The following is a 14,924-nucleotide window of genomic DNA, read 5'->3' on the forward strand; positions in this document are numbered from 1 at the left end:
TCTGAAAAATACATACAAATTTTTTTAGAAAAAAAAAGTTAGAAAATGTGTTAGAAAAGTGAAAAAACTTGACTCAGTTTGTCTATTATAAAAGTATTCATTTGCAGATAAATGCAAAACATTATACATGTAACCACAGAGAGATTTGTAAATGAATCATAAGAAACTTGTGTGCAATTTTTACACACTGTTTCTTATGATCTAAAAAATATCCAGCCTGAGCCTTGGTTGGCCAAGTGGTTAGCATATCTTCTCTCTCTCCAACCAGCAGGCGTCGGGTTAATCCCATTGTTAGATGAGAGATGAATTTTACTGTATAGTGTGAGACCACCACTTATTGCTTATTTGAGGTCTGAAATGGCTCTTTAGTGCAGGGTTTACCTAATCCACATTAGGTAATATATATAAATTAATAAAAAATAATAAAAAAAAACAATTGTTAGCCCACCCACAGTACTCATGTATTATAGTTTTATGACCTCTCATGGATGGAATTAAATAAAAAATAAATAATAAATAAAGCATTTATGCAAATATGCTAATATTAAAGTCTATGTAATATTATGTGAATATTTTTTTCTTTAATTGAGAAAAGGTAAGTAGACTAGGAAAAAAAGTAGATTAGAAATCTTACACAGAGCGGTTACTTTTTCTCCTGTTAAAAAAAAAAAAAAAAGAAGTATATTGTTTGCTACAAATATAGCATGTAATTCACTTTACAAAAACACACTTAAAAGCATTGATGGAATTTATAAAAATTCAGAGAATAATTGATTCTTGTAAATACCTGATCATTTTTGCTGAGGAGTTTTTGTTTTATGAATGTTCCAAAATTGTGATGAGACTTTGCATCTTTTTTTTTCTTCAATCCTAATCTCGCCTTATGCTTGCTTAATTGTTTGCAGATTGCTTTGTGTTTTCCAGCAAGCTTTTATGTATCTGCCTGCAAAATTCGAGATTCTGAGAAGGTAAAAACGTGCTTCTTCATACATGAGGTTGTCTAACTCCCATTTGTTTGAAAAGTCTGAGGTTTTTCTCAAACAATAACAGGTTTTGGAACTTGTGCCTTTTCACCCTGAGAGCATCAATACTACCAGCTGACTACAGAGGTTCTGTGATAAGACTTATAGATCACTTGAATCCATTCTTTCTATAACCTTACTTTAAACAATGAAAAAAAAAGCTTTTAAAGAATCCTGCATTGAGTTTTTTTTGTAATCCTGATTAAAGAAGGATCTACAGTTCATTCAATTTTTGGGACAGAATTTTAACTTTCTTCAGTTGCAATGATAAACTGAAAATTTCCATTTCACTAATATCTTCTGTACCTGATATTCATTCTCTTGCTGAGAAGTCTGAATAATTGAAAGGTTGCGCTGATATAAAGCAAAAGAAGATCTCAGATATCTAAAGTCTTAGACAACCTGCATATTATGTGTAGTTTAGACAGACTAGTAAGTTGTTAATTATAAATATCAGTCTTGTTGGCAGAGTAGATAGCATCCCCACTTTCCAACAGAGTGTGAGTTTCAACCTCAGTATGAGCATGAATGACTGGGAATGTCTTTAGGTGGCAGATGAATTGCATTGCATTTTGATTTCATTGGAAAGGCAGCTGGAGTAGATGACATTCAAACAGAAATGCTCAAAAATGAGGAATGAATGTTTTACAGTGGTTAGACTCCTTAATTCCGAAGGCCATGTCAGAAGGTCGACTTCCAGGTGATTGGAGTAGAGCTCTCATACTTCTCATCTATAAAAAAGGGAAATAAGATTTGAATGTTAGAATTGCAGATATTTCTGTACTGAGTGTTCAATGTAAGATTTCTGCAAGGAATACTTGAGCAAAGACTAAGAAAAAAATTGGAGAAGAATAACTTGGGTTCAAGCCAAATAGACATTTGTCAAGATCAGATTTTCATTTTATGACAGATAGTTGGATCTGTTTGATCTGGAAAAGGCATATGACAAGGTGCCGAGAAAAAAAGCTTTTCAAAAGACTACAATTATATGGGGTAAACAGAACATTATACAGAGCAAATACATAGTCTACATTTAAGTTGTGAGTGGGAAGTTAGAATTGAAGGAAATGCAGGATGATGGTTAGATATAAAATCAGGTGTAAGGAAAGGGTGCATGCTATTGCCACTTTTATTCATCATCTATATAGATCACATTATGAAAGAAAGTGGCATTAAACCTAATATTAGAATTGGAGATATCAAACTTAGCTATTTGCTTTATGCAGATAACATTATCCTCCTAAATGCATCCAGTGCAAATCTCCAGGAAATACAAGAAGATGGTTTGATGTAAAAATCAGGTATGAGGTATTCATTATCAGGTAATCAGGTATTCATTATTATTAAGAGAAACTTACAGGGAGTCAGGGAATCATTGAGAGAGGCCACATATTACTATCACTAGCATTTATGCCAGTTCTTGAACTCATTCACACTACCTGCACTCACCACATCCAGTGGCAGTCATGCACCACTCTGTGAGAGAAAAATCAAGTTTTTATTTTCCTCCTTGACAGCATTCATTCTCAACCACCAAAGATGCCTTCTCGTTCTTTCCCCATCCTCCATAAAATGAAAAATTCTGTCTACTGATATTCTGTATGATCTTTTTAGAAATTTGTGTCTCAATCATATCATCCCTTTTACTCCTGTTTGCTAGTGTCTGCAGTCCACAAATTCTTAGTCAGTCAGTCTTCATGATGTGTATTCTACAATCTTGATATCATTTTTAACACTCTCCTTTGCACACTCTCCACTGTATCCAAATTACACAGAAACCAAACTTGTGCACAATAGTCCATGTGAGGTCTTAACAAATCCTTGTATAGAGACAAAATAAATTCATCATCACAATTACCCTCTGAGTTGTATTGGCAATCTTTGCTATATGGCCACTGAACTTCAACTTCCTGTGTACTAAAACTCCAAGATCCCTAGCTCGATCAGTTTCTTCTAGCATAATTACACTGGTATAATATGATATTGGATATCTAACAACACCGAAGTGCACGATTTTACATTTACTAATATTAAACTGATAGCTGTTTTCATGTGCCCACAATTCCAGCTTATTCATATCATTCTGCAAGTACTATATAACAGCAGCATTCCTGATTACCAGCCTATTTTGCATTATCAGCAAAATAGCTGTATGCCCCCCCCCTCTCATATCCTTCTCATTGTTATTAGTGTATAGATTGAATAACAATGGACCAAGGGATGATCCTTATGGTACATAACTGGTTACCTTAAATCTTGCAAATTCATCTACCATATATCATTTTTTTTATATTTTTCAGTTAGCTATCCTCTTATCCACTCTAATATTTTATAATTCAATCCCATATTCTTCAATTTATACAGCAATCTTCCATGCTGTAGTCTGCCAAACTCCTTAACAAAATCCAAGTGTCAGGGTGTATCCATTCTCCTTGTGTAACTCAGTTACTACTGAGTTACACAAGGAGATTTATTATGGAATGTGAGAAAGTTGTTTAAACATGACCATCCCTTAGTAAACCCATGCTGTTCATAGCAAAGTATAGATTTTCTGTCAGTCCATTTCTGTATTCAAGCCCTAATCAACTTTTCCAAAATCTTTTCTAATAGTTGGATACATCAGACTTTGTACCACCCTTGTCCAATGGGATTATTTTATAGTATTTCCATTTCTATAGAGTCTTCCATCTTCTTAGATTCCAATTATATAGCTTGGTCAAAGGAATAGTTAATTCAGCTGAACATGCTTTTAGTATCCATGCTGATATCTCATCAGTTCCTATTGACTTATTCAGTTTTTGCAACAGCTCTAGTACCTCCTCTTCATATGCCATAATTTGTTCATATAGTGAAGTAGCAGCAGTGAGCTCAATGTTGCATACACCAGGTTGATATCTTTTAGCAAAGTGGGCACTCATTAGTTGAATAACTTCTGCATCATCATCCTCACACCATGTCCATTCATTAGAGATATTTTTTCATATTCATTCTTTCTTTTACTTGCAACATAATAATAGAATTCTTTTTGGTTGTCTAATAGCTGCTTGCAGAGCCAATTTTCTTTCATAATCAGACTTAGCTCTCCATACAACAGTTATAACTTTTCTGGCCTGCTCCTTATAATTTTCTTAATTGACATCATTCTTATGATCACGGTATTCCTTCCATAACATTTTTTTCTTACAAATGTTTTTATGAATAAACCTGATATTAGGCTTATCTCTTTGCTTCATGCAGTTGAAGATTATGTACTCCTAAACAAATCCAGTTCAAGTCTCCAGGAAATACAGGAAGATGGTTTGATGTAAAATCAGGTGTAAGACAAGGATGCCTATCATATTTTCTCTTATTCATCATCTGTATGGATCACATTATGAAAGCAAGTAGCATTAAACCTAATATTAGAATTATCAAACTCATCTCTTTGTTTCATGCAGATAATGTTGTACTCCTAAACAAATCCAGTGCAAGTCTTCAGGTTTCTCTAACTAAATTGAATAACAGCTGGAAATGTATAGAGGAAAAGAGACCTAGAGGGAAACCAAGATGGACTGATTCAGTCAGAAGTGCCTTAAAAACGAAAATGTTAGAGTGTTGGCAAGTAATAGGCTAATTCAGAGGAAAATTGTTTATATGAGATCAGTAGTAATGTAAACTTAATCACATAGCACTGTCTTAGTAGTCTGTACATAACTTGAGGATAGGTATCAGGAAATTGAAGATGATGTATAACTACCATCACTGCCATTCTTATCTTATTTAGAGACATGAAGTTGCTTGAGAAAGTTCAGAGTTTGATCTACAGAGCAGGATTTTGGGTTATCTGACCCTTAGTCATAATACAGTAATTACCACTATACTAATGTACTATGGATTTACGTAAAGGTAGAAGGTACAATTGCTTTAGGTGGTTTTGTAGGTGGAATTGCCAAAAAAAAAAAAAAAAAAAATCCACTTGAGAAGGGCATAAACACAGAACTCTGTACATTTAATTTAAAATTGAATCCAAACCTCTTAGTGTCTCTTTGTGCATATATGTGAGATTGAATTAGCTAGATATCTAAATTTGAAGGCAATCGTTGTATTTGGTGCTCTTTTAGTTATTCATTTTTATTTTATTTTATTTATTTATTTTTGTATAATTGTAAGGAATATTGTTATTATACTACACTGTATATGCCAAGTAATATATTGTAAATGGTTATACTAGGTCTCATGTTCAAGCATATACATTGATTATCAGTCATATTTGTATTTTTAGGAAGGAGATGACTATATTGATGCTATAATAACTAAATTAAGTAAACATTATCATTTCTTATATTTTTCTGAAGTCAAATTGGCATCTTCAATGAACAATATTCACATGCTTGCCAGCAGTGCATTAGTGAGACTGAAAACAAAGTAAAGTCTGTAAGCTACCCAATGGCATGATTGGGTGTTCTTGGTCATTGGTCCAAAGGTCTGAGAACCACAGTCACCCTAGCTAAAAGGCAGTTTTATGCATCCAGATTTATTGAGGTTGGGATAATGATTTAAGGCATTCGAAACAATTGCATCATTTTGTCAGATCTTGTAGCATGCTTTGGATAATACCATTCACAGAATCCACTGGAGAAAGTTATCATACTTAACTGAATAAACTACAAATGACTTTTCTTAGGGTCACATTTCTGGAAGAGTTTTCCAGGAACATTCATGCTCCACAGTATTCACGTAACAATAAGTTTTGATTTATCAGCATTCTCATTATTTATCAGCATTTTCTCATTATTTATCAGCATTCCACTTTGACAAAAATATCAAAGCCCCTTTTTTAGTTCACTCTGAAGTCTTGCTAGGAAAAAATTTACAAAGTATAGCTGTGGGAACCTGCTTTCATCATCTTCACCTCCCTCATACACTTTTTCATGGAGCTATGTAACAGAATGCTTTAAACTCCATGCAAAACTCACAGATTTAGCATTAAGCTGAGACAGTATGTTTTCCATCTACTGATATGGTGTCCTCGATACATTGAATACCTTTCAACATGTTTGAACAGCAGCATCGTAGAATCCGATTCATTATTGAAAAAAGAAAAATAACAGTTTGTCCTTAGACACATTGATTACTATTATTATTAACACCAGACCTCTATGGAGTCAAAAAAAAAAGTCATCGCAGGAGGTGGAAATTACTTTCAAAGCTCATTATACCAGGCTTCAAACTCATTCAGTGTATCTGCATTCATAACAGATTCCACTGAACAACCACCATTCAAGGAACCTTCATCTCATGTACCTGTTCACACCCTCCTTATACAGCTTCCAGGTATGTCTCCTTGTTCTACCTGCTTCTCCCATTTTGTAAAAATAAAAAAAATAAAAAATTCCACATTAACTTTGTAACAATCCTTTACCAACTTAAGTGCCTCAATAATATTCCCTCTCTTCCATTTATTCACAAGACTTTGCAAACTGCATTTCCTCAATCTGCCCTCATATGCCACATCCCAAAGATCTGTTACAACTTTAGTCACTCTTCTCTTCATCCTTTCCAACATATCCTCATCACAACCATGAAAACCAGGGGACCAAATCTCTGCACAATAATTCATACAAAGCCTTATGCAGTGGAACCAGTACCTCTTTATTTCTGCAAGTTAAGGTCCTCCACATCATTGCCATAATCTGTCTTTACAGCTTGTGCAGTGTAACTTTCCTCTTCTGGGATGGTGCCCCCCCCCCCCCTCCGCCATACAAAACTTGTTGATACCTATCAGATAGCCAATCTATAAATCCAATGCACTAGTCTAATATCCAACCCTGTCCACTCTAGTTTGACATATGAAGGTATAACAAAGATTTTTAAACAGGTAAATATTATTATTACTACATGACACCTCCAGGGAGTCCAAAGACACATTGGGGAGAGGACACGTGCTCTACAACCCTCTGTCTCCACCACTCATTCCACCAAACTACAACTAACCGCAACCACACCAATGCTATCTACCACCCACCAGCACTAGTATTTCCACAGACAATCACAAATGTCCATGCCCACAGCGGGATTTGAACCTGCAGCCTTTTGGCTAGAGAGCAGATACACTAACCACTAGTGTATCTGCTCTCTTCATGTTACAAACACAACAGCGCTTATGCTATCTACTCCTCATTGCACCACATAAAAAATTCCAAATATTGAAATTTCTCTTTACAAATCTCATCACCTTCTTGCTTGCAGACCTCAGGTTGCCCATGGCTACTAGAGAATACCTAATATCTAAGTTTTTTTCCTCTGTATCTGACCTACATGAAATCCCAAGGTGTGTTTTTTTTAATTGTGAATTCTATCCATGAAAGTTGTATTCTATCATTTAGTACCATGGGTGGGCTAAAGGTTAGCTAATACTGTGAACTAGAGACCAAACATGAACCTTTTTTTTTTTCACTTCATGTTTCTAATATGCAGGTGGTAGTCTCATACTGAGCAATGAAATTTGTCTACCTCTAAAGGCATTTATAATCATCCATGCCAACAGTGGAATTCAAATCCATGGCTTATTGTTGGGACACTAATCGATGTTCTATCTGCTCAGCCAACTAGACCAGATTGTCATGACTTACCATATCCATATACTTCTCATTTAACAATTTTTCCCCACATCATGATAGAATTTACCTCCAGTCCAGCCAGACATTTCTCCAGGATTCAGATGATGATGGTGAAACTCATGCAGGTGCTCGACTACTTCATTTGCTTCAGGTAAGATTATTTTTTATTCAGTTTTAAAGGATCCAATATTATTATATATAATTTCTACAGGTTTTCGTATAAAACTAGTTAGCATGCTAGTCTGATTTTGATTAATAGTACTTAAAGGAAAAGCAAATATTATTAAATTATTTCACTTAGGAAATAAGAGAATAAAGGAAATAAGTTAGTGGTATATAGCATGCTAGTGCCATGTGTGAGCAGGTGGTTAAGAACAGAGCTGGAACCTATTGATCCGTTTCTTAAATTTAGAGGTTTATGGAGATGGATCATTATGAAAATGATGTGAAGTAAGCATAAATAGATGTGGAATGAAGAAGGATGAATGGTTTGTTCCATTAAGTCTGAAGACGAGTTGTTCTGGATTTTCAGAGGAAAATGTGTGTATACACACACACACACGCACACACTAGTAAAGGCTGTATGAGTCAGCCTGTATAGACTCCCCAAATATAGAATATTCTCTTTAAATGACACATTATTATTAAGATATATAACACTAATAGGGGAAAAAATTTATATGCTGATAAACAAGTTAAAACAAAACTAGAAATTATACTGACTAGTTTTGCCTAGCTATATTCTTGTTGCTTCTTCAGGGCTGTGATAGGAGAATTGAAGAAAGCAGCTAATGTTAAAACAGAAATAAATTGTTAGAACAGAAACAATCAAGCAAATGAAATGTTTGATTGTTTGTTCTTCATGATGAAGCCTTTGTTTCTGTTAAGGGAGCTATGTGAATTCATGACTTTATTAGATTTCTTAATTTATAAAGAAAAAAAAGTTTTCTTTTAAATAAGGTATGACAGCTATATCCTAGTCAGTTCTCTCTTCTGGATATTTCATCATCATCATCAAATTCCTGATATGTACCCTCAAGGGATGTACAGGATTTAATGATAGTAGTACATGAAAAACTTACATCTTTACTACTTCCTATCAACAATTTTCCTCCAAATCAATCTGTTATCTGTCAAGACTCCAACATTATCAGATCTTATATTTCTGTCTTCTAAGGCACTTTTTACTGTATCAATCCACCTATATCTTCGTTTTCCTGCCAACCTGGCAAAGAACATTTATTTTGCTAAAATTTCCTCGCCCATTCTGTTTAGGTGACCATACCATCTGAAATTAACTCTGCTAACACATTCCTGAATGCTAACAATGGCAAGTTCTTTCCTAATATCCTCTTTTTCATATGATACTGCCATTGATGCCACCTGCCCTAATCTTTCTCAGAACTCTTATATCTGTGGTCTTAGTCTTTAATTGAGTGTTTTATTTCTGACCCAGCTCTCAGATCATCATCATCATCATCATGCGTATCAAGGATTTAGGCCTAGCATGGTCTGTTCCGGCCTTAGAAGTCATCGTTGAGTCATTTAAGAGGACGTCCTGGTTTTCTTTTTCCTAATGGCTTATACTTTAAGGCTTGTTTTGGTAATCTTTCTGTTTTCAATCGTTGAATGTGTTCTTGGTTTAATTCTTTCATAATTTCTTCATTTCTTTTGTGATCAAATAGGGTATACTTTTCAGTTTTTCTCATAAACTTCATTTCTGCTGTTACTAATCTTTGTTTGTCTTTTTGTTTTATTGTCCAGATTTCGCTTCCATACATTAAGACTGGTAGGGCTAATGTATTGTATACTTTTAGTCTGGTTTGTTTTAGAACTAGGGTTGGTTTAAATATAGAGTTAATTACACTTGTTATTTTTAATATTTTGCAATTTTTACATTTGTATCTTTTTCATTTTCATATGTGATCATACATCCTAGATAGTTAAATGAATTCACCTGTTCTGAGATCTTGTTATCTATTACTATTTTAGTTCTTGCTGGATCTTGTCCTTTAAAGGCCATAGTTTTTGATTTTTCTGTTGATATTTTCACACCATAATCTTTGGCTATCTCATTTAGATCTAAAATAGCTTTCTGTAAGTTATCTTCAGAATTTGTAATTATTATTTGGTCGTCGGCAAAAAGGAGAATGTTTAAGTTCACTGTAGGAGAAAGTTTAATTCCTTGATGTAGATTTTTATTCCATTTTATTATTATTTCATTTAAGTAGATATTAAAAAGAGTTGCTGAGATGGGAGATCCCTGTCAGACCCCTTGGTTTATCTCTCTCTCATAGCTAGTGATTTTTTTCATCTATACTTGTGACAGCTTTGGATATTATATTTGTATTTGATTATTTTCATATATACTTGTGATAGCTTTTAGGACATTATTTGGTATTTGTCTTTCTTTTAATATGTTAAATAATATGTTTCTTTTAACTTTGTCAAATGCTTTTTCAAAGTCAATAAATGCAATATGTGTTTCTAAATTGTATTCTCTTCTTTTCTCTATTATTAATTTTAGGGAAAAGGCCTGGTCTATACATGATCGTCCTTTTCTAAATCCATTCTGTACTTTTATTATTATTATTATTATTATTGTTGTTCCGGGAAACTCCAAGGAGTCGACAGACTCATCGAGGGAGGCCCTAACATCATGTCAAGAACAACTATTCAACATTCACACGGTATCTATCATACCTTGCCTTGAACTCATTCATGGTCGTAGCACCCACAACAGACTCTGGAAGCTTATTCCACTCATTTACCACTCTTCAAGTAAAGAACCTAGCTCTGACACCCTTGTCAACCACGCTCTTGCCCAGCTTCCATGCATGGCCTCTAGTCCTCCCACCACCAGTCATATTTTCAAAAATATCTTCTGGATCAATCTTATAAAAACCCTTCAGTAGTTTGAATGTCTCAATCATATCACCCCTCCTTTGCCTATCGTCCAATTTCTGCAACCCACAAATCTTCAACCTATTCTCATAAGGTTCATTCCACAGACCTGCTATCATCTTGGTCACTCGTCTCTGGACCCTCTCCACTTCCTCCCCATCACGAAGAAACCCTGGTGCCCATAGCTGGGCACAGAAGTCCAGATGGGGTCTTATCAAGGCTTGATACAGAGGAACAACAACTTGTTCGTCTCTGCATGTTAAAGTATTTTTCAGAAGCCAAGTGATTTGGTGAGCTGTTTTAGTCACTTTTGCAATGTGCCCCCTAAACTTCAACTCCCTATCCACCAACACTCCCAAATCCCTGGCCTCATCAATCTCCTGGAGTATGATTCCACCAATGCGATATACTGCTGCTATTCTTTTCACCCCAAAGTGCATAACCTTACACTTTGCCACATTAAATTCACATCCATTTTTCCTAGCCCAGTCCTCCAAACTATCCAAATCATCCTGTAAAATTTTGACATCTTGTGCACTCACAATTGCTCTACCCAACTTTGCATCATCAGCAAACAAGTGAACACTTCCTCTCAGATCCTTTCCAATATCATTGATGAACAAATTGAAAGCAGTGGTCCAAGAACAGAGCCCTGTGGCACTCCACTAGTCACAAGACATCTTTTAGACTCCACTCCTGAATAAACCACTCTTTGATATCTCTCCTTCAACCACCCTCTTATCCATCTCACCAACCCTATATCTATACCCATCTGCTCCAGTTTACTGATTAGGGTTCCATGTGGTATCCTATCAAAGGCCTTGGCAAGGTCCAGTAGTATCACTGTAAACCCATTACCCCTATCCAGTTCAGCCGTCACTGTGTTACTTCTAAAATAAAGTTTTCGGAATATTTCATTAGTTTGCTATTTAAGATTTTGCAATATATTTTGTAACAGAAATTTAGTATACTGATACCTCTGTAGTTTTTAGGGTAATCTCTATTATTTTTTAAAGATAGTAATCACAATTGCTTTTTTCCATTCTATTGGGAGGATACCCGTTGAATAAATTTTATTTAAAAATAATAAGAGTCTTTCTTTGAATCTTGTTTCTGCATATTTATATAGTTCTGAATCTAGATTATCTTCTCCAGGTGATTTTCCATTTCTTGTTTCTTTCAGGCTGATTTCTAATTCTTCTTTAGTTATTTTCTTTTCATTTTTTTAATTGTTTGCCGTTGTCTTTTTTAAAATATTTGTCTGTCCACAATTCTGTGTAGTAATTTAGAAATTCTTCTAATTTCAATTCGAAATTAGAAACAAATTTGATTCTCTATGCCTTTTTCTGACTTCTCTTTTAGCTATGGCTCTTATTCTTTTATATTCTATTTCATCTTCTAATCTTTTACTGCTTAACCATTTGTGATAGGCTTCGTTTTTCTTTTTGATTATTTCTTTGATTGTATCATCCCAGATCTTCAGTTTTTTTCTTTTATTGAATTTTTTGGTCTTTCCTAAGCTTTCATTTGCTGCTGCATTTAGTATTGTTTTTATATTAAGGCATTCTATTTCTATTTCATCATTTTTGTTTTATTTTATCTAGATATTGGTTAATTCTTTGTTCATATAGCCATTGTACATTTGTGTTATTCAATAGTCTAGTTTTATAAACAAATGTTTCAAATTTTCTTTCTTTTCTTGTCACTTGTAGCCATTTAAGTGGTAATTTTATTTTAACAAGGAAGTGGTCACTGCTTATTACATATCCTCTGTGAACTCTAATGTCTAGTGAAAATTTTGATGTCATTTCATTTAATATAAAATAATCTAATATTGATTTCCATCCTCTTGCTGCCCAAGTATATTTATGTATGTCTTTATGTTTATAGAAGGAATTCATTATTTTTAGGTTATTATAAACTACAAAGGCAATCAATTTTTTACCATTCCTGTTTAGAGTATGTTCTCCATGTATTCCTATATTATTATTAATTTTCGTGTTTCCAATTCTTGCATTTAAGTCTCCTGCTAAAATTACATAATCATTTTTATTTATTTTATTATATATGTTTTGTAGCTGATTATAAAAATCAATATTATCCTTTCTCTTCCTTCTTCTGGGGGATATAAACCAATTATTGTTAAATAGCCTCTATCTATTTTTATTCTAGCTTCTATTATTCTTTCATCCTATAATTTATAATGTTTTAACTGTTTTGAAAGGGAGTTATGAATCCAAATCTTGACTCCTGCTAGTGCTCTTTGGTCTCTGTCGACTCCACTGTTTATCACATTAAAATTTTCAGTTCTCATAGTTCCTTTTAATTTCTTTTTTTGTTTCAGTGATTACTGCTATTTTAAAATTTCTTTCATTTAATAGTTGGTCTAATTCTATTTCTTTATATGCTATTCCTCTTACATTCCAGTTTGCTATTATATTATATTTTGTTGTTTCCATTTTTGTTTTACCTTTTCCATTCCAGGGTTGTTTTCCATAGATTCAATCTGATTATCTTTTTCTGTCAGCTTACAAGTAGAATTATGTTCTCCATGTCAGGGGACTAGCCTGATGATGGAATAGTTCAGTGGTAGGGCTGTTACCTTAAGGCTTCTGAACTAGCCTTCTTCCCAATTTAAACGCATAGGTTTAAATTGGGAAGAAGCTGTTTTGAACTGGTTGATTCTCCCAGGTCAGTGAAACCTTATCAAAATGGACCAATAGAAAGGCAAATATATGGATGCTTGGGCAAATGATCATGTTTTTCTATAAGGTCTGCGCTAGGGTTTTTCTATAAAGTCTGCCCTTAAGCTCTCTAATCAAATTTCATATGAAACTTTCATAGTTTCTGCATTCAGCTTTGAAATAATGCTGGATTTAATATCCACTTGATTTATATAGTTTTGTATCACCGAAATGAAGCCTTTTTGGCTCTTTATTTTAGAAAAAGCCAACTGTGTATTTTGTCTTAGTCACCTTAATATCACACCTGATTGCTTCAAATGAACAGCCACCAACCATCCCACCTGTCTCCTATTCTTTTTGGCTGCAATTCATCTACTATCATCAACGGTAATCTTACCCTCATTCCTATCTTCTCTATCTTCCCTGCAAATACTAAATCCTTTACATTCAATCCCCATAACTATATCATCTGCTGTTAGCCAATTCTCACTAATTCTTATAACTTTTGGTGAGGTTGCACTAACCAATGCCAAAAACTCCTTCCTCTCATTCCTGATACTTCTGGCATTAGTATATAGAAACTGTGGTATCCCTTTATTCTCCCCCCCACCTTTACTTTCTGAATTAACTACCATATTCAGTATTTTGCTTGAGAGACTAGATTCCTCACTTCATCATTTTCACACTCATTCACTTGCTTCCACTCTAATTGCTTAAGTTTTTCTGAATTTAGTCTGCAGTATGCTCAGTGAACAAAGCTCTCTCCTAACATCAAAACCATTTAGATGCAGTCCATCAACATTGTACAAATCCTTCTTTCCATCAAACAAGACCACAGATCAACAAACCCTAAATCATCCCTTTTGTGCAATCTATATATAGACTCATTGTTTATCGGTGCCCTCCTCCTCAGTTTGCCTCTATCATAGTGTAGGAGACTTATAATCTTCACCTTCTCGCTCTTCAGTTTTGCCTCTTCTAACAACTCCTATACATCCTCCCTCATAGAATACTTCTCACCTCTTAAATCATTTGTACCAACCAAGAAATCATTTTTGACAGCTCTGGCACAATCATCTGGAATTCAAACCTCTGACCCAGGCCTTCTGAATTATGCAGTGCAGCCCCTCTGAAACTTATGCTTATTGTATGCTAGCAGAGCTGTGTGAGGAGAAGGGAGTACAGTTTGTGGATGTATGGCATGTATTTGAAGGAAGAATGGAATTATATAGATGTGATGGATTGCATTTAAATTGCTTTGAGTCAGTAACTAGAGCAACTGTTGCTAGGTGGAAATGCAGTGTGTGAGACAAGTAAGAGATGAAGTGAAAGATCAGGAGAGTGATATTGAAGAGACAGAAGTGCTTGCCAATGGAAACAGTAGTAGTGTGAGAGATACAGAGAGAGAGAATGGGAATGCAAGAGGAACAGGGAAAAGGGGGAGTTCAGGTGGATAGGGATACGTGGTTTAGGGAGATTGGATGTTGGAAGTAGTCATAAATGTATGTATGGGGATGATCAGCATAGAAATGGAATGTGGGAGGGGATGTTGAGACTGAGCAGATATATGTGGTAAATGGTGATAAAGGTGATTGGGCAAGAGCAGGTGTGGTGGGAAAATTACAGCTAACAAGTGGCTTGGATAGGACTGGTTATAGACTTAAAATTGAACTGCATTTATTTACAAATGCCAGAAGTGTCAGCAATAAGGGAAA

General features: G+C 34.6%; 1 protein-coding gene across 4 annotated transcripts in view; it reads left to right on the forward strand.

Moving 5' to 3' along the window:
• LOC150100873 (protein IMPACT-A-like) overlaps positions 1 to 14,924 on the forward strand; it is a 172,672-nt gene that overhangs the window by 132,992 nt on the left and 24,756 nt on the right. For 3 of the 4 annotated variants that reach the window (XM_090401689.1, XM_090401688.1, XM_090401687.1), the window contains exon 9: positions 7,682 to 7,772. The exons of the other annotated variant lie outside the window; for it this stretch is intronic. In XM_090401689.1, coding sequence (XP_090257815.1) covers positions 7,682 to 7,772 — 91 coding nt within the window. The remainder of the gene's footprint in view (positions 1 to 7,681; positions 7,773 to 14,924) is intronic. 4 annotated transcript variants of the gene reach the window in all.

Source organism: Typopeltis vanoorti, chromosome 12 (genome assembly GCF_054136105.1).
Source record: "Typopeltis vanoorti isolate ZY-2024b chromosome 12, IOZ_Tvanoo_1.0, whole genome shotgun sequence".
NCBI lineage: Eukaryota > Metazoa > Arthropoda > Arachnida > Uropygi > Thelyphonidae > Typopeltis > Typopeltis vanoorti.